This window comes from Prionailurus bengalensis, chromosome A2 (genome assembly GCF_016509475.1).
Source record: "Prionailurus bengalensis isolate Pbe53 chromosome A2, Fcat_Pben_1.1_paternal_pri, whole genome shotgun sequence".
NCBI lineage: Eukaryota > Metazoa > Chordata > Mammalia > Carnivora > Felidae > Prionailurus > Prionailurus bengalensis.
The window spans coordinates 12,013,887-12,037,977 of NC_057348.1; the positions used below are offsets into that span (position 1 = coordinate 12,013,887).

The 24,091-nt window shown below is 45.6% G+C and overlaps 2 protein-coding genes and 1 pseudogene across 2 annotated transcripts; all 3 read right to left on the bottom strand.

Annotated features, from left to right (window-relative positions):
• Nucleotides 1-1,604: 1,604 nt before the first annotated feature.
• Nucleotides 1,605-2,555, bottom strand: LOC122486392 (olfactory receptor 10H3-like). The gene has a single exon (XM_043585825.1). The coding sequence runs from the start codon at nucleotides 2,553-2,555 to the stop codon at nucleotides 1,605-1,607; it is 951 nt and encodes a 316-aa protein (XP_043441760.1).
• Nucleotides 2,556-9,263: 6,708 nt separating this feature from the next.
• Nucleotides 9,264-12,347, bottom strand: LOC122486588 (annotated as a pseudogene).
• A 4,222-nt stretch (nucleotides 12,348-16,569) lies between these two features.
• Nucleotides 16,570-17,523, bottom strand: LOC122486394 (olfactory receptor 10H3-like). Its single transcript, XM_043585827.1, has one exon. It carries the CDS (start codon nucleotides 17,497-17,499, stop codon nucleotides 16,570-16,572), a length of 930 nt encoding a protein of 309 aa, XP_043441762.1. The 5' UTR covers nucleotides 17,500-17,523.
• Between the last annotated feature and the right edge of the window lie 6,568 nt (nucleotides 17,524-24,091).

The following is a 24,091-nucleotide window of genomic DNA, read 5'->3' on the forward strand; positions in this document are numbered from 1 at the left end:
TTAGGAATGGTGGGGGCATCCATCAGTAACACCGATAATGAGTAAATGATGAATGGAACCCCAAAACTGCCATAGCCGGTTTTGCCAAGCTCTCGTTGTCAGTGTTCATGAGACAAAGTGTCATGAAGTCCTCTGGAGTCCGTGTTTCCCTCTGGCTGTGTGAAACGGGTGTGTACCTAGGGCTGCACCTGCCCTCCTTCCCTGAAAGGGGTCTCTTCCTTCTAATGACAGCCTTCGCCTCCCAGTCATGACCTCACTTCTCTCTGTAGACACCTGAGAGAGGGGGGCTCCTGGTCACCAATTGCACACACGTGCACATTGTATTCGATTCCTGCTCCCTGCCTTCATGGCACTGTGGCCTGGGACAAATTACCTATCACATTTGCATTTTCTGCATTTCAAAAATGTGATTAGTGATATATGTGGGTCATATCTAAATGTGGAGAAAGGATAATTTATTTTGAGGCTTAGAAGAGTGAATGCATAGGAAACCCTTCCCACAGCATTTGGCAAACAATAGGCCCTCATATGTGACAGACATCCTTAGGTTTATTATTGTAAAACATCTTCTGACTGCAACTCAAATATCTGACCACAATTTAGCTAAGAATTTACACCAATGGAAGCCCCCCCTCCCCCAGATGCTCAGACATATGGTTTCCCAACCCCAGCATGGGAGTCAGACAGACCTAAAGTTGCATGTGACCCCTTCCTTCACCTGTTGTGTGCCTTCTACCAACAATTTTTTTCTGCATAAAGGGGTACCTACACCCTTGATCTGTCTTTGTTCTATCTTCAGATAGCACTATGCCTTCCAACAAATACCCCAGATAGATTCAAGTAACCACAGCAATGAGAACTTGATGTTTATGGAAAGTAATGTGGGGAAAAAGGAAGAAGACTTTCCATAAGCTGTCAGAAAGCAACTTCCTGTAAACACACTTTACGTTATTACCCAAACACTGAACCCTTTCCTCCACCCACTCTCTACCCCTCCCTCCCTCTCTCACTTCACTTCGGACTCTGATATTCTTCACTCTACTCAGATCAACATAGTAACCTCCTTAGGATCTATTCCTTCCAAAGACAGTGAAGAACCATTAACGTTCAACCATTCCCTTAGAGACAAACAGTTAATGTTATTTTGTGCATTTGCTATAATTAAAAGATAATATATACAATACTGGACACAGTTCCTGCTTAGAAAAGCCCCAATTCTGGCAGCACTAATTTTTCCTATTTTTGTTTATCCTTATGTTGGTGAAGGAGAAATTCCTTTCTTGTATGTGCATTCAATAAGAACCATGGGCATCAGTGCCCAGACACATCCATGTGATGCTCCCCACTAGCCCAAGGGTAGAGAACACAACATAGACAGAATATAGGAAGGAGTTCATCACATGGGGTCAAGAGCAGGAGGTGATGATCACTACAGACTATGGAAGACACGGTCAAACAAATTGGAGAAAAACAAATACCCAGCAGGTATCCATAATCTATCAATGTGTGTCTTTTCACATACATGAATCCTTACAAAAGCTCTATGGAGACAGACCTCATTATCCCCAGGCATGCTACCATATTTCCTCACCACCAACTGGCTTTCAGGAGCTTAAGGGACTGAATTTTCTCTGGAAGCTTTTCTTTATGGCGTTCTTGAGCTCCTTATTCCTGAGGCTGAAAATGATCGGGCTGAGAAAGGGGGTGAAGACTGTATAGGTGGTGGCCATCAGGGTGTTACTGTCCATAGAATGGGGGCCCTTGGGCTTGAGGTAGATAATGGAGGCAAAGCCATAGTGCACAATGACCACTGTGAGGTGGGACACACACGTGGAGAAGGTCTTGTGCCTGCCCTCAGCAGAGGGGATCCGCAATATGGCGGCCACGATGAAGACATAGGAGAGGACGATGAGGAATAAACAGCCCATCAGAGCTGAGACACACACCAGGATCACACCCAAGGTGACAGAGGATGTCTCCTTCCCACAGGCCAACTTTAGAAGGGAAAGCACGTGGCAGACAAAATGGTGGATCATGTTAGATCCACAGAAGGTGAGGTGAAAAACTATCAGGGTCAACATCATTCCCATGACTGAGCCACCAGCCCAGGACCAGGACACGAGGCGGGCACAGCCACGGGGGCTCATGAGCACATTGTAGCGCAGGGGGTGGCAGATGGCCACGTAGCGGTCGTAGCCCATGATCATGAGCAGGAAGGAGTGTGTGAAGCCAAACGTGAAGGAGAAAAACATCTGGCTGGCACAGGCCATCCAGGTGATGGTGCGGCGAGTGGAGAGCATGTCAACCAGCATGCGAGGGGTGACAGCAACGGTGAACAGAATCTCAGAGGTGGACAGGGCGCACAGGAAGAGGTACATGGGCGTGTGCAGGCTGCGCTCGCTCCAGACTGTGGCCATGATGAGCAGGTTCCCCAGCAGCGTGAACAGGTACATGAGCAGGTACAGCAGGAAGAAGGTGGGCAGAAGATGCCGTGAGAAGTTAGAGAATCCCACAAGGATGAACTCAGTCACCATGCTATAGTTCTGACCAGCCATGGGTGCTGCATCTGGTGAGATCAGAAGAGGAATGAAGGTGACCAGCATGACAATCATGAGTCTGTACAACAATATATGAAATGGGGAGACTACAGACGCAGTATGTTAGGATTGGGAAAGTGACCCGGATACTCACTGGTTCTGCTGTTCTTTAGCATGGAACTGAAAGTCATGAGCGGTGCTATAAATAAGAACAAGAAAGAAGGTATGTACGGATGGGAAGGAAAGAGACATGCTCCTTCACCCAGAAAAAGTAAAGAATGAAGACATAAGGTACCACAGCAATAGAGAGCACAGTCTGCAGAAGACAAGATCGGCTCGCAACACTCAGTATTTCTCACAGAATTACTCCAGCCGTAATCATTCAAAGTATAAGCTTTAAGCAAAACTAAGATAACATTCCCAACGGTGACACAAACTGTAAAGGCTCGGCTTGCCAACATTGTGGTCTGGTGATTTCTTAACACTCAAGAAAATGTGAGACTCTGATGGGTTCCTGTTTGGGTGCAGTACAACTCTCCGTTCTCACCATATTAGAAGTTAACACTGAGATTGTCTGAAAATATGTAGTATGGATACATTCATGGGACACCTGAAGGCTCAGTCGGTTAATGGTTTGACCCTTGATTTCTGCCCAGATCATGATCTCACAGTCGTGAGATCAAGCCCCAGGCTGGCATCAATACTGAGCATTGAGTCTGCTTACGATATCCTCTCTCTCTCTACCCACCCTGCACTTGCACATGTTCTCTCTCTTCTCCCTAGAAAAAAAGAAGGAAGGAAGAAAGGAAAGAGGGAAGGAAGAAGGAAGGGCGGTATGGAGGAAGGTGGGAGAGAGGAAAGAAAGAAAGGTCAACCTGTTCAAACTGTAATATAAATCAAACTGTCAATATAAGTAACATGGTTTTAGGAAAGTAAGTACATTTACAAAATTAACATTTAGTGAGAAGAATGGCTTTAAAAAACATTTTAACAAATTTGGATTGGAGACCAATTGATGCTCATTCTGCTTCTTCATTCAGCCTGTGGCAACGTGTTGTTTTAGTCGAGCATATGATGAAAATACATCCTCACCTTCATTGGAAAAGTAAGCACCTGATGGTCCCCCAGAAAGGGTCTCCGGGACCCCAGGGTCCTCATATCACACTTTGACAACTTCTGTTATACGATATCTAGGAACTAATCAAACACAAGCAATACCTCCAGATTCAGAAATGTTAACCATTAGTAAAAATGTCGATGGCTATCTGAATACACGAAGGACAATCCACTCTCTCGGGTGGATGAGCGAATATGGTAATGATTACATCGTCAGTATACCTGCATGTTCGGCTACAGTGAATCAAATGTACATTTGATAAAAGTTTCCTTAAGTTCCTTCTGGAAAATAAAGTCAGTGCAAAACCATACCAGTCTTCTAAAAAAATGGGTTAACTAGGAGAGAAATGCCCTGGCAGGTGTGGAGACCCATGATAGACCTCATACACATCGTTGTCATTTTCAAGTGTGACCCTGGAGCAGCCACAGACACCGATCAAGTTGGCTACATACCTCAGAAAGTACCCCAGCGTGATTCAAAACTTGATACAGGTGGGAGCACAAATCCAAGAGAAAAGATGGATGGTTTAGGAGTCCGTGGTGGGAAAACTGGCCCTTTTATGAAGCAAAGCAAATCTGAATTTCTGCCTAAGGCCATACACACAGGTGGAATCCAGGTGGATTCAAGACTTAAATATGAAACACAATGCCCTGAAGGTAATAGGAGAAGGTGTCAGAAAATACTTCTGTTGATAAGAGTGGAGAAGGACTTCTTAAACAAACTTCAGAAGCACAAACATGAGGTGGTTTTGAAAGACATGAAAACATCAGCACGATGGGTTTCTATTCAACAAAATATCCTGGATCCAGTCAATGGGAGATGGAAAGGTGAGAAAAATCATTTTCATTGTACAAAAAAGGACCAGGGAATATAATCTAGATTTAACAAGAGACTGATTATGTGTACAAGAGCAGAAAACTTGATACAGAAATGAGCAAGGGATAAAACAGAATTTAGCAAAGGTATGAGGAGATAGCTCACAGACGGTGTAGTAAGAGCCAATAAAAACATGCTAATAAGAAAAAAGAGAGAGAGGGACAGAGAGAGAAAGGAAGGGAAACGCAATGGAAATTCAGTGTATATCTACTCAATGCCCCAAGTTAGAAACTCCCTGGTGTTGATGAGTTTTGGGGAGAACGCAACCCTCGTGCACGGCCTGTGAGAGCGCAGAATAGTGGAAATGAGGAGTGCACGCACTCTGTGCCCCAGCACATGTGCTCCTGAACATCTATCGCGATTGCTCAAAGGCATTTACAGGGGAGCATGTCAGAGGGTGTTTCTGTAGCACTGCTTTTAGTGGGGAACTGGAAAGCCTGCTTGTCCATTCTTTGGAAGGGGGCAGGACCCGTGGGCTGGATGCAAACCCTGCAGCCCCAGCGAGGAGTTCGACGCACACACAGCAGCATAAATGAACCCATAAAATGTGTTGAGTGAGTGAAGCAAAAAGCAGAAGAACGCTCCAGCATAATAACCTTTTGGCATATTAAAAATAGAGCAGCTGACACTAATCTGTAGGATGCTGTAATGGTGGATACATGCCATTATACATCATAACGTGCAACACAGACAGTGAATCATAATGTATCCTCCACCTATACCCCTCACTGCTCTGGCTACTCCTCTGTTCCCACTCCACTCTGACTTCCAGAGACAATTGTCTGAAATATACCCAAGGTGTGCAGACATCAGAGCTAGGGTTCAAGCCCCTGTTTTTGCTGTGTGTATCTGAGAAAGAACTTTCCAATTAAGAGCCTCCTCTCCCCAGCTGAAATATGGGAGTAAGCAGAGAACTATCTTTAGAAGAACCATGAAGATTCACTGAAAGGGCTCTATGTTTACCTAATATGGGTGGTTATCCCTGACGCTGATGTTTTCTCTGTTCTCCAAACTGCTTTCCTGTCATCAGTCTGTACCATATGCACCAGTTGGTCCCATTCCAAACTCATAGTTTCTGACCTCAATGGGGTCTTTAGGACCTCTGGTAAATTGGCAACACAGTTTGACAAGTGGCTGGTCCAACCTCTGCCTCCTCGCCTGGCCCCTGCCTCACCCTACAGTCTGCCTTCCCACCTGCCACTTGGTGGAGTGGCTGTAGTTCGCCGGGCTGGGCTCCCCCATCTCCTCTGACAGGTGCAGGAGAGAGTTCGTCTACTTTGGTCTCACAGAGGTTGGCTCACCCACAGGTGCTGAGCTTATGTCACACACCTGCATCCAGGAGTGAATCCAGCTCAACCTCTCTGCCTCCCCTCAAGGATCACCTCCAGGTTAGCAAAGGCCACCTTCAAGCAACTCAGGACACAACGGCCAAGGCAAGATACACACCTGACGCAAAGTTTCTGAACCTCAGTACGTGTGGGATTTGGTGTCAGATCATTCTCTGGGGTGGTGGCTGTCCTGTGCATTATATAACGTTTAACGGGATCTCTGGCTTCGACCCAGCAGATGTCAATAGTGTCCCTGCCAATCATGAGTCACAACAATCAAAAATGTCTCCAGACATGCCCACATGTCTCCCGTGGGGCCCAACTACCCTGGGTTGAGGACCACTGGCCTAGAATCTTCTGGGGCCCTGGGCTGGGTAAGAACCCAGGACCCATAACAGCACCTGAGAAGACCACAGGCAATGGTAAGAGCCTGTCTTATGACCTGTCTACCGGGCCCTGCTCCCATCCCCTGTCTGGGTCTTGCTCCCGACAACTGTTTGAATATTGCCACCTACCTTGTCCCTCCTGGACCCCCTTGTGCTGGGCTGCCTGTTCCAGGAAGTAGCCAGCAGGGCAGGGAAGAAGATGCTCTCCTGTGTTGTTATTCTATCAGCAGCACACAGGGGCAGGTGTGGGGCCAGACCTCTGGGCTCCTGGAACTGATGCTGTGTGCTTTATCCCTGCTGCAGCTTCCCAGCACGCTGCTCCCTAGAGCATCCCTGGAACACCAATCTGGAGTGCTGTCCTCAGGGTCTGGAGAGGTCAGAAGGATCATCAGAGGGCCTCTGGGACCTGCAGCCTCTACTCCTCCTTCCAACTCGCCAACACAACTCCCTGCTGTCTCTGTCTGCCCAGAGAGTCCCAGTCCCTGCTGAGGACTAGGAGCTCCCAGTCTTGGGGGAGACAGGACTGGAGTAAATGCCTTCAACCCCTTAGGGTCAGGGCAGAGTCAGAGGGAAGGAAGGAGCTGGAGCAGCCCAGAATGGGAATCCAGGGCTCTGCCCTGGGGTCAAGGCAGCTGGAAGGCTTCCCACAATAAGGGTAATTTAGAGCTGGGTCATAGGGAGCGATTTCTCCTTGTCAGTAGAAGTGTTCACTGTCTCCTGGACACACTGGATTGCCCCACCTCGCCTCATGGTCAAGTTCTACCCTATCTCCGACGTCCTGGTGATCCAAACCTGAGAGTCCACATCAACATAAGCCTCTCTATGATACAATCAAGCAAATATTTGGTCTCCTATGTTGTCCATGTTCATTGACCTCCGAGGAGAGTCTTGTATGCTCAAGAGGTGACTGGTAGCTGTGAGTTTAACATTATATCACATCTTCTGCCTCCAACTCAAACATCTGGCCTCACCTTTGAGTAGTAGTTTAGATCCACAGAAAGCCCACTTCCTGGGTCCCCAGACCTATGGTTTCCCAATCCCCAGCATGGGAGTCAGACAGACCTCAATCTCCATGTGACCTTTTCCTTCACATTTTGTGTGACCTCCACCAACTGTTCTCATCTGCATAAAGGGGGTACCCATACCCTTGACCTCTCTTTGTGCATCTTGAGATAGCACTGTGCCTACAACAAATCCCCCTACAACAAATCAAATAGATTCTTCCAAACTCAGGAATGAGAAATTGATGTTTATGGAAATTAATGTGGGGAAAAAGGGAAAAGACTTTCCATAAGCTGTCAGAAAGCAACACCCTTTTTTTTTTTTTGCTAGTGGGTTATCATTTATTTGGTGGCTTTTCAGCTAACAGCACAGAAATGTACATATGTAAACTAACCTGTTATATAAAGACATATCTGAGATTATGTTCTTTTTTTATGAAATTTATTGTCAAATTGGTTTTCATACAACACACAGTGCTCATCCCAACAGGTGCCCTCCTCAATGCCCCTCACCCACCCTCCCTTCCCTCCCACCTTCCCATCAACCCTCAGTTTATTCTCAGTTTTTTAGAGTCTCTTATAATTTGGCTCCCTCCCTCTCTAACTTTTTTTTTCCCTTCCCCTCCCCCATGGTCTTCTGTTAAGTTTCTCAGGATCCACATAGGAGTGAAAACATATGGAATCTGTCCTTCTCTGTATGACTTATTTCACATAGCATAACACTCTCCAGTTCCATCTATGTTGCTACAAAATGCCATATTTCATTTTCTCATTGCCACGTAGTATTCCATTGTGTATATAAACAATTTCTTTATCCATTCATCAGTTGATGGACATTTAGGCTCTTTCCATAATTTAGCTATTGTTGAGAGTGCAAAGCAACACCCTTTTAACATGCTTTATGTTCTTATCCAAGCACTGATCCCCCTCCCCTTTCTCTCTCTTTTTTCCTCCCTATTCCTCTCCCCCTCTCCTTCTCTCTCACTCTCCCTTCCCTTTCCCTTCCTCATGTGAAAATTGTGCTGTTACCAACTTCCTTCTCATTTTCATGCCTTTTCCAGATTTTGCCCATATGCACTTTTATCCAACTTCTTGTTCAGATCATTTTCAGGACTCCTATCCCACTACTTATCTTTCTCTCTCTCTCTCTTCCGGTGTCTCTCCCTTCCCCTCTCTGCTTCACCCTCTGAACCCTATTTTTTTAATTTTTTTTAAGTTTTATTTTTCATATTTGAGAGAGAGAGAGAGAGAGAGAGAGAGAGAGAATGACCAGGGGAGGGGCAGAGTGATGGAGACAGAATCTGAAGCAGGCTCCAGGCTCTGAGCTGTCAGCACAGAGCCCGACACGGAGCTCGAACTCACAAGCAGTGAGACCATGACCTGAACTGAAGTCGGACGCCTAACCAACTGAGCCACTCAGGCATCCCTGAACCCTATATTATGCAGAAATCCTCCCTTAAGGTCTATCCCTTCCAAGGTAGTGAGGAATTGTAAACAATAAATCATCTTCTAATAGTTTACTTTTTTTACCTTTTTTTTACTTTTCTAATAGTTTAATTTTTTTGTGCATTTGTCATACTCTAAAAGACAATACTATAAACCACTGGATGAATAGCTTGATATGAAAAGGGTCAATTCTGGGGTCAGATATTATTACTCTGCTTAATTTTCTTTATCCTTATGTTGGAGGAGGGGAAAATCTTCCCTTGCATGAACATTCAAGAAGATCTTGTGCGTTATTGCCCAGACACATCCCTGTGATACTCCCCACTGGTCCATAGAGAGACAACACATCCTTAGACAGAGTAATGGGAAGGAGTTCATCACATGGGGTCAAGAACAAGAGATCATGGTCACTAGATCCCATGCAAGAGGGGTGTAAAAAATTGGGGAAAAACAAATACCCAGCATGCATCCAACATCTACGGATATGTGTATTTTCATAGACTGAAACTCTACAACATTCCTGTGGAGATAGATGTTATTGTCCTCAGGCCTTCTACCATATTTCTTCATCACTAAACTGGCCAACAGTAGCTTAAGGGACTGAATTTTCTCTGGAAGCTTTTCTTTTTTTTTTTAATTTAATTTTTAGTTATTAATATGCAGTGTGATATTGGTTTCAGGAGTAGAACTCAGTGATTCATCACTTGCATACAACATCCAGTGCTTATCACAAGTGCCCTGCTAGTGCCCATCACCCGTCTATCCATCTCCCACCCACCTCCTTCCATCAACCTTCAGTCTGTTCTCTATCATTAACAGTCTCTTATGGTTTGTTTCTCCCCCTTCTCTTCCCTCCCTTCCTATGTGTTCATCTGTTTTGTTTCTTTAAAAAATTTTTTTAATCTTTATTTATTTTTTAGACAGAGAGAGACAGAGCGTGAGTGGGGGAGGGGCAGAGAGAGAGAGGAAGACACGGAATCCAAAGCAGGCTCCAGGCTCTGCACTGTCAGGACGGAGCCTGATGCAGGGCTCAAACTCATAAAGTGTGAGATCATGACCTGATCTGAAGTCGGATGACCAACTAACTAAGCCACCCAGGCACCCCTGTTTTGTTTTCTAAATTCCACATATGAGTGAAATCATACGATATTTGTCTTTCTCTCATTGACTTATTTCACTTAGCATAATACACTCTAGCTCTATCAACATTGTTGCAAATGGCAAGATTTCATTCTTTTGGATGGCTGAGTAATATTCCATTGTGTATGAGCAATATTCCACATCTTTATTCATTCATCAGTTGATGGACATTGGGGCTCTCTCCATCATTTGACTATTGTTAATACTGCTGCCAGGAACATTGGGGTGCATGTACCCCTTCAAATTTGTATTTTTGTGTCCTTTGGGTAATAGGGCAATTGCTGGGTTGTAGGGTAGTTGTATTTTTCAATTTTGGAGGAGCATCCATACTATTCTCCAGAGTGGTTGCACCAGTTTGCATTGCCACCAACAGTACAAGTGGACTCCCTTTTCTCTGCATCCTTGCCAACACCTGTTGTCTCTTGTGTTGTTAGTTTTAGCCATTCTGACAGGTGTGAAGTAATATCTCCTTGTAGTTTTGATTTGTATTTCTCTGATGATGAGCGATATTGAGCATATAAAATCAATGTGCAAAAATCTGTTGCATTTCTATACACCAATGATGAAGCATCAGAAAAAGAAATCAAGGAATCAATCCTATTTACAATTGCACTAAAACAATAAGATGCCTAGGAATAATCCTAAGAAGTAAAAGATCTGTACTCTGAAAACTATAGAAGACTTATGAAGGATATTTAAAAAGACACAAAGAAATGGAAAACCATTGCATGCTTATGGATTGGAAGAACAAACAATGTTAAAGTGTGTGTACTACCCAAGCCATCTACACATTTAATGCAATCCCTAGGAAAATATATCACCAGGATTCTTCTCAGAGCTAGAATAGAGAATCCTAAAATTTTTATGGAACCACAAAAGACTGCAAATAGCCAAAGCAATCTTGAAAAAGAAAAAAACTGGAGGCATCACAATTCCAGATTTCAAGTTATATTACAAACCCCTAGTCAGCAAGACAATATGACTAGCAGGAAAACAGACATATAGATCAATGGAACAGAATAGAAAACCCAGAAATGGACCCACAAATCTATGGCCAACTCATCTTCGATAAAGCAGTAAAGAATATCCAATGGAAAAAAAGACAGTCTCTTCAACAAATGGTGTTGAGAAAACTGGATGGCAACATGCAGGGGAATGAAACTGTACCACTTTCTTACACCAGACACAAAAATAAATTCAAAATGGATGAAAGACCTACATGTGAGATGAGAAACCATCAAAACCCTGGAGGACACAGACAGCAACTTCTTTCACCTTGGCCATAGCAACTTCTTACTAGATACATTGCTGAAGACAAGGGAAACAAAAACAAACTTGAGCCATTGGGACTTTATCAAGATAAAAAGCTTCTTCACAGAGAAGGAAACAATCAACAAAACCAAAAGGCAGCCTATGGAATGAGAGAAGATATTTGCAAATAACATATCTCATAAAGGAATCATATCCAAAATCCATAAAGAACTTATCGAACTCAGAGCGCCTGGGTGGCTCAGTTGGTTAAGCATCTGACTTCAGCTCAGATTGTGATCTCACGGTTCATGAGTTCAAGGCCTGCATCAGGCTCTGTGCTGATGGCTCAGAGCCTGGAACCTGCTTTGGATTCTGTGTCTCCCTCTCTCTCTGCCCCTCCCTGCTCACATTCTGTCTCTCTCTCTCTCTCTCTCTCTTTCTCTCAAAAATAAGTAAACATTACAAAAAATTTAAAAACTTATCAATCTCAACACCCAAAACACAACAACCCAGTTAAGAAATGGGTAGAAGACATGAGAAGACTTTTCTGAAGAAGACACCAGATGACTAACATACACATGAAAACATGGAAGCTTCTCATTATGGCGTTCTTGAGCTCCTTATTCCTGAGGCTGAAATGATCGGGCTGAGAAAGGGGTGAAGACTATATAGGTGGTGGCCATCAGGGTGTTACTGTCCATAGAATGGGGGCCCTTGGGCTTGAGGTAGATAATGGAGGCAAAGCCATAGTGCACAATGACCACCGTGAGGTGGGACACACATGTGGAGAAAGTCTTGTGCCTACCTTCAGCAGAAGGGATCCTCAATATGGCGTCCACGATGAAGACATAGGAGAGGATGATGAGGAATAAACAGCCCATCAGAGCTGAGACACACACCAGGATCACAGCCAAGGTGACGGAGGCTGTTTCTTTCCCACAGGCCAATTTCAAGAGGGAAAATACATGGAAGGCAAAATGGTGGATCACATTAGACCCACAGAAGGTGAGGTGAAAAACTATCAGGGTCACCATCATCCCCATGATTGAGCCACCAGCCCAGGACCAGGACACGAGGCGGGCACAGCCATGGGGGCTCATGAGCACATTGTAGCGCAGGGGGTGGCAGATGGCCATGTAGCGGTCATAGCCCATGATCATGAGCAGGAAGGAGTGGGTGAAGCCGAATGTGAAGGAGAAAAACATCTGGCTGGCACAGGCCATCCAGGTGATGGTGCGGCGGGTGGAGAGCATGTCAACCAGCATGACAAAATGGTGGATCACACAAGACCTACAGAAAGTGAGATAAAAAACCACTGGGGTCATTATCATTCCCAGCTGAGCCACCAGCCCAGCCCTGGGATGTAGGACAGCACAGCCACAGGGACTCATGAGCATACTGTAGCACATGGGGTGGCAGATGGCCACGTAGTAGTCATAGCTTCTGATCATGAGCAGACAGGAATGCTCTTTGTTCTCACAATACTTTGCCTTCATTTAGCATGTGTATAGTCAAGAAATGTTCTTCCAGGGGCGCCTGGATGGCTCAGTCGGTTAAGCATCTGACTTCGGCTCAGGTCATGATCTCACAGCTCATGAGTTCAAGCCCCGTGTCAGGCTCTGTGCTGACAGCCCAGAGCCCGGAGCCTGTTTCGGATTCTGTGTCTCCTTCTCTCTCTGACCCTCCCCTGTTTGTGCTCTGTCTCTCTCTGTCTCAAAAATAAATAAATTTTAAAGAAAATTAAAAAAAAAAGAAATGTTCTTCCAGGCTTATTTTGTATGGAAATATTCTAGGTGCTAGGATCTAGCAATGACCCAGGACTAGGTCTCTGCTCTCCCCTTTTCATGGTCCATTGAGAGAACCTGTCATATAACCAAACATGACAATACACAGTGGTCAGAGGTGTGACCAGGGCAGCCTAGGGATCTGCAGAAGCTAAGGGTGAGTCACAGACCCAGCCTGCAATTTAGAGACTTTGGCAATTGGTAGTGTCTACATTGAGACATGATGCTTAATTGACTGAGCCACCAGGCGCCTCTCACCTGAATTTTGAAGTGCTTTGTGGCACAGGTTAAGGAACTGACGAGTGGATGTAGGGTCACACAAGGAGCAGGTAGCGAGCATGTCGCTGGGGTCGTTGTGATCATCCTCACTTGCTATGGCCACATGAAGATCCCCCCTGCCATCTCCAGTTCCGGCTTCTGTCCCCAAGGCTGAGAACAGGGGTAAGTCCATGGGCTGTTGTAGAAAATAATCTACTTTTTATTTTGGTACTGGTTTGCATAGCCACTTTTCTCTTCTGGGTGTGTATTTTAAGGACCTTAGTTTGGGGGCGCCTGGGTGGCTCAGTCGGTTAGGCATCCGACTTCAGCTCAGGTCATGATCTCACAGTTAGTGAGTTTGAGCCCCGCATCAGGCTCTGTGCTGACAGCTTAGAGCCTGGAGCCTGCTTCAAATTCTGTGTCTCCCTCTCTCTCAGTTCCTCCCCTGCTCATGCTCTGTCTCTCTTTCTCCTTCAAAAATAAATAAAAATATTTTTTTAATTTAAATTAAAAAAGACCTTAGTTTGTATTCTTTAAAAATTAGTATAAAAATTAGAAGTATTATACTTTGTAAACTAAATTATATATCTTGCATTTCATTAGCTTAGTAGTTGGAACCACTTAGTCTTCAGCCACAAGACTACTTGTTAGAGTACCAAGGAAAAATGTTATTTGTGCTTTGAGATTGATCACGGAAAAGAAAATAGCAAAAAGCAGTAAAAAGATGAATTTAAACATACTGTAACATTATTACATATATGTTATATACACTTACGTATACATGTTCACACGGGTATATACACATTCATTCTAGTAGTTCTGCTTTTCTGAGGAACCCTGACTAACACAAAAACCTTAAAAGAAAAAGAGGCCTTGTAAAAATGTCCCTTTTCCATCTAAAGAGATGAGACCCAGACCTCAGGATCCCTGGTGGTTTGTCCTGTGGGTAAGCATTTCCCCCAGTTCAGCCCCTGCAACTCAGCGTCTCTCTGAGGATGTGCGTGATGCTATGTCTTCACTCTAACGCAGGGGCCCCAATACACAGGAGGGTGAGCATCCGTCCTGAGTCACACGGTCCACGTTGAGCACGGAGACCGTTCCTGCTGTCCTCCAGCTCCTGCTCCGATAGTGTTGGTTGAGGGCACACCGCACCCCAGCCCCTGTGCTGGGGCCCCTGCAGCTACACGGTCAGGTGAGTCCTCAAAACACACCCCAATGAGCAAACCCTGCAGCTGGGCTACCGGGACTCCTTCACCTTTGTTGACTGAATTCCAAGGACACTCAGCACTTCTCGAGAGCCATCTCAACGCCCCAGGTCTTCTCCACAAAGAAGAATGGCCTAAGAATCTGGCTTGAAACTAATTTTAAAGTGAAACCCAATAACATTTAACGTCAGGATGCCATTTCACGAGTCAGTTCCTGGGGCTGCTGTATCAAAGCATATAAATCTCGTGCCCTGACTCCACACACATCTATCCTCTTCTATGCTGGAGGCCAGAAGCCGAATCAGGGTCACCAGGTGTGAGTCCAGGTGTGAGCAGGGCTTCATCCTTCGGGGGATCCGGGGAGGGATGTGTCTCCTGCTTTCCCAGCTTCGAGGGCACCACGCATCCCCTGGCTCGTGGTTCCTGCCTCAGCTACTCCAATTCCCCCTTCCGGTGTCACATCCCCTACTGCTCCCTGTCTCTGGCCCCTTCTGCCCCCTTGTATAAGGACACTTGCAATTATAGCAGCCCATCTGGGTGATGAGGGTAATCCCCCTGTCTCAGATCTTAACTGCATCTCATCTGCACACTCCCTCTTGCTGGGTAAGGGAACGCAGCCACAGGCTCTGGAGAAGCACATCTTTGGAATGGTGGGGGCATCCATCAGTAACACCGATAATGAGCAAAATAATGAATGGAACCCCAAAACTGCCATAGCCGGTTTTGCCAAGCTCTCGTTGTCAGTGTTCATGAGACAAAGTGTCTCATGAAGTCCTCTGGAGTCTGTGTTTCCCTCTGGCTGTGTGAAAGGGGTGTGTACCTAGGGTTGCACCTGCCCTCCTTCCCTGAAAAGGGTCCCTTCCTTCTAATGACAGCCTTCTCCTCCTAGTCATGACCTCACTTCTCTCTGTAGACACCTGAGAGAGGCGGGTTCCTGATCACCAACTGCACACACATGCACATTGTAATCAATTCCTGCTCCCTGCCTCCATGGTGCTGTGGCCTGGGACAGATTTGCATTTTCCACATTTCAAAAATGTGATTAATGATAGATGTGGGTCATATCTAAATGTGGAGAAAGGATAATTTATTTTGAGACTTAGAAGAGTGAATGCATAGGAAACCCTTCCCACAGCATTTAGCAAGTGGCAGGTACTCATATGTGGCAGCCATCCTTAGATTAGTATTGTAAAACATCTTCTGACTGCAGCTCAAATATCTGACCACAGTTTAAGTAAGAATTTACACCAATGGAAGGCCCCTTCCTGGAGCTTCAGACATGGTTTCCCAACCCCAGCATGGGAGTCAGACACACCTAAAGTTGCATGTGACCCCTTCACTCACGTGTTGTGTGACCCCCACCAACATTTGTCATCAGCATAAAGGAGGTACCCACACCCTTGACCTTTCTTTGTGCCATCTTGAGATAGCACTGTGCCATCCAACACATCCTCCAGATAGCTGCAAGCAAACATAGTAGTGACAAATTGATGTTTTACTGAAAGCGTATGGGGGAAAAGGTAAAAGGATCTCCTTAAGATGTCAGATAGCCACACCCTTTAAACATTGTATATGTCGTTACTCAAGCACTGAACCCTCTCTCCTTTTCCTGTCTCTCTCTTTCTCCACTTTGCCTTCTGACATCCTTCACTCGACTCAGCTCAACAGAAAATCTCCTTCAAGTCTATCCCCTCAAAACGCAGAAGGAACTATACACATTCAGTCATCTTCTTGGACGGAAATAATGTATTTTCTTTTCTGCACTTGGCGTAATTAAAACATATGCTTATACAACACTGGGCACAGACCCTGATAGGAAAAGTTCGATGATGGTGGCATTTATTATTATGCTTATTGTTGTTTATCCTTATAGAGGAAGACGGGAAAATCCTCCTTTGCTTGTCCATTCAAGAACCATTGGCATCAGTGCCCAGATACATCCATGTGATGCCCCCCACTGGCCCATAGGTAGATAACACATTCTTAGACAGAAGTAATGGGATAGAGTTGATCACATGGGGTCTTAAACAAGAGATCATGATCCCTAGAGCCTATCCAAGAGGGGAGCACACAAATTGGGGAAAAACAAATACCTAGCAGGTATCCAACACCTATGGGTGCATCCAACAATATCTTTTCAGTATTTACATATATTGAATGCCTACAATAGTCCTATGGAGACAATGTTATTATTTTCACCCCTTCTGTCATATTTCCTCACCACCATGTCTCCTCCAGTGTCAGGAGCTTAAGGGACTGAATTTTCTCTGGAAGCTTTTCTTTATGGCATTCTTGAGTTCCTTATTCCTGAGGCTGAAAATGATCGGACTGAGAAAGGGAGTGAAGACTATATAGGTGGTGGCCATCAGGGTGTTACTGTCCATAGAATGGGGGCCCTTGGGCTTGAGGTAGATAATGGAGGCAAAGCCGTAGTGCACAATGACCACCGTGAGGTGGGACACACACGTGGAGAAGGTCTTGTGCCTGCCCTCAGCAGAGGGGATCCGCAATATGGCAGCCACGATGAAGACATAGGAGAGGACGATGAGGAATAAACAGCCCATCAGAGCTGAGACACACACCAGGATCACAGCCAAGGTGACGGAGGATGTCTCCTTCCCACAGGCCAACTTTAGAAGGGAAAGCACGTGGCAGGCAAAATGGTGGATCACATTAGACCCACAGAAGGTGAGGTGAAAAACTATCAGGGTCACCATCATCCCCATGATTGAGCCACCAGCCCAGGACCAGGACACGAGGCGGGCACAGCCACGGGGGCTCATGAGCACATTGTAGCGCAGGGGGTGGCAGATGGCCACGTAGCGGTCGTAGCCCATGATCATGAGCAGGAAGGAGTGTGTGAAGCCAAACGTGAAGGAGAAAAACATCTGGCTGGCACAGGCCGTCCAGGTGATGGTGCGGTGGGTGGAGAGCATGTCAACCAGCATGCGAGGGGTGATGGCAACGGTGAACAGAATCTCGGAGGTGGACAGGGCGCACAGGAAGAGGTACATGGGCGTGTGCAGGCTGCGCTCGCTCCAGACTGTGGCCATGATGAGCAGGTTCCCCAGCAGCGTGAACAGGTACATGAGCAGGTACAGCAGGAAGAAAGCGGGCAGGAGATGCCTTGGGAAGTTAGAGAATCCCACAAGGATGAACTCAGTCACCATGCTATAGTTTCGACCAGGCAGGGGTACTGCATCTGATGAGATCAGAAAGGGAATGTGGTGCGTAATTTATCCCATGAATGACAAGGATGATTCAGAATAAACCTATCATATAGTTAGTCACATGAATAAGTTAAAAAGGAAATGTCATATAATTATATCAATCTAGAAAGCTATCCTGGATTGCTAAAGTTCAATTCCTATATGGTTTTTAAAATTGATTTATAACTGACATACATTATATTATTTTAATACACAGCATAATGATGATATGTTTATATATCTTGAAGATTTTTTTAAAGCTTTGTCAACATCAAATCAACTGAGACTTTCTTAGTTAACTAAGAATACATGCCACAAACTAGGAAATAGTACAAGAAGTGGGAGACAGATAGATGCATTATTTTATAAAATTTTTTTAACGTTTATTCATTTTTTGAAAGATAGAGACAGAGTGCGAGCAGGGAAGGGGCAGAGAGAGAGAGAGAGATGGAGACACAGAATCTGAAGCAGGCTCCAGGCTCTGAGCTGTCAGCACAGAGCCAGATACAGGGCTGGAACTCATGGAACTGTGAGATCATAACCTAAGCTGAAGTTGGACGCTTAACTGACTGAGCCACCCGGGCACCCCTAAATAGACTATTTTAGAATCAGAAACAAGCCAAAGTTACTCACTGTCTCGGCTGTTCATTAGCAGGGGACTGAAAGCCAGGAGAGGTGCTTGAGGATTGTTAAAGAAAGAAGGAATACCAGGATTGGACGGAAAGACACGTGATCATCTACCTAGAAAGGTGCAAGAATGAAGGCAGAAAATCTTTGAGCAAAGACAGAACACATGCTGTGGAAGACAGATCAACTTCCCAAACTCATAGTGTTTCCCATAGAATTGCACTCATAGTAATCATGTAAAAGACAGAATTCAAGGAAAAAGCAAGGTAACATTCCCAAAAGTGACACAAACTATAAGGAGACAGTTGTCAAACATGTTGGTTGCAGTATTTCTTTTCTTTTTTTAAGTTTCATTTATTTTTGAAAGAGAGAGTGTGCCCAGGGGGAAGGGGCAGAGAGAGAGAGGGAGACAGAGGATCCACAGTGGGCTCTGTGCTGACAGCATAGAGCCAGATGTGAGGCTTGAACTCAGGAACCAAACCATGAGATCGCGACCTGAGCCAAAGTCAGACCCTTAGCCAACTGAGCCACCCAGGTGCCCCCATTTGGTTGCAGTATTTCTTTATGTTAAAAAAAACTATTGAGTCCCCTTGAAAGCTTTTGCTTGAGTGAGTTAGAACTCTCCATTCTTACTATATTAGTAATTTAAACTGAGATTCTTTGAAAATATTGAATTCTTAACCCATTTAAAAGTGCAATAATCAACCCGGGCGCCTGGGTGGCTCAGTCGGTTGAGCGTCCGACTTCAGCTCAGGTCATGATCTCACGGTTCGTGGGTTTGAGCCCCGTGTCGGGCTCTGTACTGAGCGTGGAGCCGACTTAGGACTCTCTCCTGGGGCGCCCGGGTGGCTCAGTTGGTTAAACGTCCGACTTCAGCTCAGGTCATGATCTCACAGCTTGTGAGTTCAAGCCCCATGTTGGGCTCTGTGCTGGCAGCTCAGAGCCTGGAGCCTGTTTCAGATTCTGTGTCTCCCTCTCTCTCTGCCCCTCCCTCACTCACACTCTGTCTCTCTCAAAAATAAACGTCAAAAAAAAATTTTTTTACTATCTAGAAATTAACCAAACACATGCAATACCTCCAAGGACAGAAACTGTAACCATGGATAGATATGTAGAAGATGGTCTGGCTACATGGAAAGCTGTAAATCCATGTGTACTCTTAGATGGGATGAGCTAATATAGCAGTTATGTCGGTTCCTCCCCAAATTATGCTCAGTGCAGCTGCATTTACAATTAGAGAAGTTAAATTTAAGAACTATCATAAGCCTACTTCTGAAAAATAAAGTCAGTGAAAAACTGTACAGGTCTTCTAAAAATGAAGCACACAAGAGAGACAGAGAGATGTCCCTCATGGTGTTGAGACTCACTACCAAATCAGAATCATTTGTTTTTTTATTTTATTTTTTCCAACTAGCCATTCTTCTTTTTTTTTTTTTATGTTTATGTATTTTTGAGAGACAGAGTGCAAGCAGGGGAGGGGCAGAGAGAGAGAGGGAGACAGAGTCTGTAGCAGGCTCTAGGTTCTGAGCTGTCACACAGGGCAGGGCTCAAACTCACAAACCATGAAATCATGACCTGAGCCGAAGTCAGATGCTTAACCGACTGAGCCACCCAGGTGCCCCACAGCTATCCATTCTTCTATTGATACAGCATCATTTTTTAAAGTGAGACCCTGGGGCAGACAGAGGTGATGTGTGTGATGCCCAGATTGGATACCTAAGAAAATATCCCTGCATGATTCAAAACTGGGAGCACAAACCAAATGAAAAAAGGGAAGGATGGTTTACTGATTTGTGGTGGGAAAACTGGTCATTTTAGGAAGCAGTGTAAATCTGAATTCTTGCCTAAGGCCCCATGCAATCTAGATGGATTTCACACATAAAATGAAATATAACATTAATAGGAGAAGGATTCAGGAGAATAACTTTGCTATGTAAGAGTGAAGAAGGACTTCTCAACCAAATCTCAAACACAAATGTTAAGGTGAAGTGGAGAAAAGGCAACCCTCTTGCCCTTTGCTGGGAATGCAAACTGGGTAGCTCTCTGGAAAACAGTGTGGACATTGCTCAAAAAGTTAAAAATAGATCTACCCTATATCCAGCATTTTCACTACTAGGTATTTACCCAAAGAACATTAAAATACTAGTTAAAATGGAAATAGTCACCCCAATGTGAATAGCAGCATTACCTACAGTATCCAAATTATAGAAGCAGTCCAATTGCTTGATAAAGAAGATGTGGTTCATATGTACAATGGAATATTGCTCAACCATAAAAACGACTGAAATCTTGCCATTTACAAAACATGGATGGACTGGGGCACCTGGGTGGCTCAGTTGGTTATGCTTCTGACTGCGGCTCAGGTCATGATCTCGCGGTTTGTGAGTTTGAGCCCCATGTTGGGCTCTGGGCTGACAGAAGCAGTCTCTGTGCTGACAGCAGGAGCCCAATATAGGGCTCAAACTCATGAACTGTGAGACCATGACCTGAGCCGAAGTTGGACACTGACCCAACTGAGGCACCCAGGTACCCCAAATTCCATTCTTAATACATAAATGTTAACTCCTTGGGGAAAAATAGACATAAAAACTTCCCCAAGGATTTTGTTCAACAAAGGATATCCAGGATACATGAACAGGCAGATGGAAATCTGGGAAAGGAGCCGATGCATTGACTAAAATTGAACAGGGAATACTGTCTAGAGTAAATAAGAAACGAGTCACATTAAGAAGTAGAGACTCCATACAGAAACGAGTCCAGGACATGAGCAGAGACCCCACAGAGGGGTTACACAGGCAAGTGAACAGATGGTTCTTTTTTTCGCAGAAATTTTTATTTTTATTTTTTTAATATATGAAATTTATTACCATACAACACCCAATGCTCATCCCAAAAGATGCCTTCTTCAATACCCACCACCCACCATCCCCTCCCTCCCACACCCCATCAGCCCTCAGTTTTGAACAGATAGTTTCAAGACAAGGAAAGGGAAGGGGAAAACGACCCTGAGATTTCCCTGTACACCTATTCATTTCCCCAGATTAGGAAGTGCCCAGTGCCCACAGCTATACGGGGAGGGAGCAATCCCGCGGCCTGCGGGTGAGAACCGAGAATGGAGAAGTGCAACCTTCACGTGCACCTGAACCTCTATCTCCATGGCGCACACCTACCTGGACGGAGCCTGTGGGATGAAGCCCCGCTTGTAGTGCGGGAATGGACAAGCCTGCTTGGGAACCATAACTGGGAAGGGGGCAGGTCCCACGGGCCGGATGCAAACCCTGGAGCCCCAGCCAGGAGTTCCATGCACACACAGCAGCATAAATGAAGCCATAAAATGACACCGAGTGAATGAGGCAAAAGGCAGCTCAACTCTCCAGCATAATTGCATTTGGGCGCATTAAAAACAGAGCACCTGACACTATTCTGTGGGATGCTGGAACGCTGTATACATGCCACTATCTGCTGCTCCAAACCCACAGGCTGCAACACAGACAGTGAGCCCTAGTGTAAATGTGGGCGGAGTTACTATAACGTGTCCTGATTGGTTCACCAGTGGAACAAACGCCCTACACTACTACCAGATTGTACAACGTTTAGCAGCATCCCTGGCCTCAACCCTCCAGATGCCGGTAGCATCCCTCCCTCCCCATGAGCTGTGACAACAAAAGGGCCTCCGGGCATGTGCAAATATTTCAGGGGGACAGGATCAGTCCCAATCAACAATAGTGACCTAGAAGCTGCAAAGGTCACTAGGCTGAGTGAGGAACCCAGGACCCAGCAGAGGCAACCCGAGAAAAGTCCCATCAGCTCCCAAGGCTCAGAGCCTGTCTTACCACCTTTCTCCCCAGTCCTGTTCCCACCCCCAACCGGGGCTTGCTCCCCACAACTGCCTAAATATTGCCACCTACCCTGTCCCTCCTGGTCCCCTCGTGCTGGGCTGCCTCTTCCAGGAAGCAGCCAGCAGGGGAGGACAGAAGACGCTCTCTGGGGTTATTCTGTCAGCAGCACACAGGGGCAGGTGTGGGGCCAGACCTCTGGGCTCCTGGAACTGATGCTGCGTGCTTTATCCCTGCTGCAACTTCCCATCCTGCTGCTCCCCAGGGCCTCCCTGGGACACCAATCTGGAAGGCCGTCCTCAGGGTCTGGAGAGGCCAAGAGGATCATCAGAGGGCCTCTGGGACCTGCAGCCTCTACTCCTCCCTCCAACTCGCCAACACAACCAAGACTCCCTGCTGTCTCTGTCTGCCCTAAGCTCCAGTCCCTACTGAGGACTAGGAGCTCCCAGTCTTGGGGGAAACAGGGCTGGAGTAGATGCCCTCAATCCCTTAGGGTCAGGGCAGGGACAGAAGGAAGGCAGGAGCTGGAGCAGCCCAGAGTGGGAATCCAGGGCTCTGCCCTGGGGTCAAGGCAGCTGGAGGGCTTCCCACAATAAGGGTAATTTAGAGCTGGGTCATAGGGAGCGATTTCTCCTTGTCAATAGAAGTATTCAATGTCTCCTGGACACTCTGGATTGCCACACCTTGCCTCATGGTCAAGTTTGACCCTATTCCTGTCGTCCTGGTGATCCGAGCCTGAGGGTCCACATCAAAATAAGCCTCTCTATAATATAACCAAGCAAATATTTGGTCTCCTATGTTGTCCTTGTTCATTGACCACTGAGGAGAGTCTTGTATGCTCACGAGGTGACTGGTAGCTGTGGGTTTAACATTATATCACATCTTCTGCCTCCAACTCAAACATCTGGCCTCACCTTTGAGTAGTAGTTTAGATCCACAGAAAGCCCACTTCCTGGAACCTCAGACCTATGGTTTCCCAATCCCCAGAATGAGAGTCAGACCTCAATCTCCATGTGACCCTTTCCTTCACATGTTGTGTGACCTCCACCAACTGTTCTCATCTGCATAAAGGGGATACCCATACCCTTGACCTCTCTTTGTGCATCTTGAGATAGCACTGTGCCTACAACAAATCCCCCAAATAGATTCTTCCAAACTCAGGAATGAGAAATTGATGTTTATGGAAATTAATGTGGGGAAAAAGGGAAAAGACTTTCCATAAGCTGTCCGAAAGCAAAACCCTTTTAACATGCTTTATGTTCTTATCTAAGCACTGCTCCCCCTCCCCTTTCTCTCTCTCTTTTCTCCCTATTCCTCTCCCCCTCTCTTCCTCTCTCACTCTCCCTTCCCTTTCCCTTCCTCTTATGAAAAGTGCCTGTTACCAACCTCCTTCTCATTCTTTATGCCTTTCCCAGATTTTGCCCTGTATGCACTTTATCCAACTTCCTGTTCAGATCCCACTAGTCTGTCTGTCTCTGTCTCTCTGTCTCTCGCTCTCTCTCTCCCTCCCCCCTTCACCTTATGAACCAGCTTAGCATAGAAAATCACCATTAGGGTCTATTACTTCAAGGCAGTGAGGAATAATAAATAGGAACCATCATCTTGAAAACAAATGATTTGTTTTCTTTTGTGTATTTCTTATAATTAATAAAAACAATACTATCAAACACTGGATACAGTGCTTGATAAGACAAGGCCCAATGTTGGTGGCACTTATTATTGTTCCTATTTTTGTTTAACCACCTGATGGATGAGGGGAAAGTCTTCCCTTCCTTGTCCAGTCAAGAAGAACCATGTGCACCAGTGCCCAGACACATCCATGTGATGCCCCCCACCTGCCCATAAGAAGATAACACACTCTTATATAGAACTGATGGGATGGAGTTCATCACACAGGGTCAAGAACAAAAGATCATGACCACTAGAATCTATGCAAGAGGGAGTCAAACAAATTGGGGAAAAACAAATACCCAGCATGCATCCAACAGCTATGGATGTGTGTGTTTTCATATACTGAATCCTTACAACAGTCCAATAGAGACAGATGCTATTATCCCCAGCCCTTCTGTCATATTTCTTCACCACCAAAC

Coding starts and splice junctions, on each gene's coding strand:
- LOC122486394 (XM_043585827.1), bottom strand. CDS start 17,499: ATGGTGACTGAGTTCATCCTTGTGGGATTCTCTAACTTCCCAAGGCAT.
- LOC122486392 (XM_043585825.1), bottom strand. CDS start 2,555: ATGGCTGGTCAGAACTATAGCATGGTGACTGAGTTCATCCTTGTGGGA.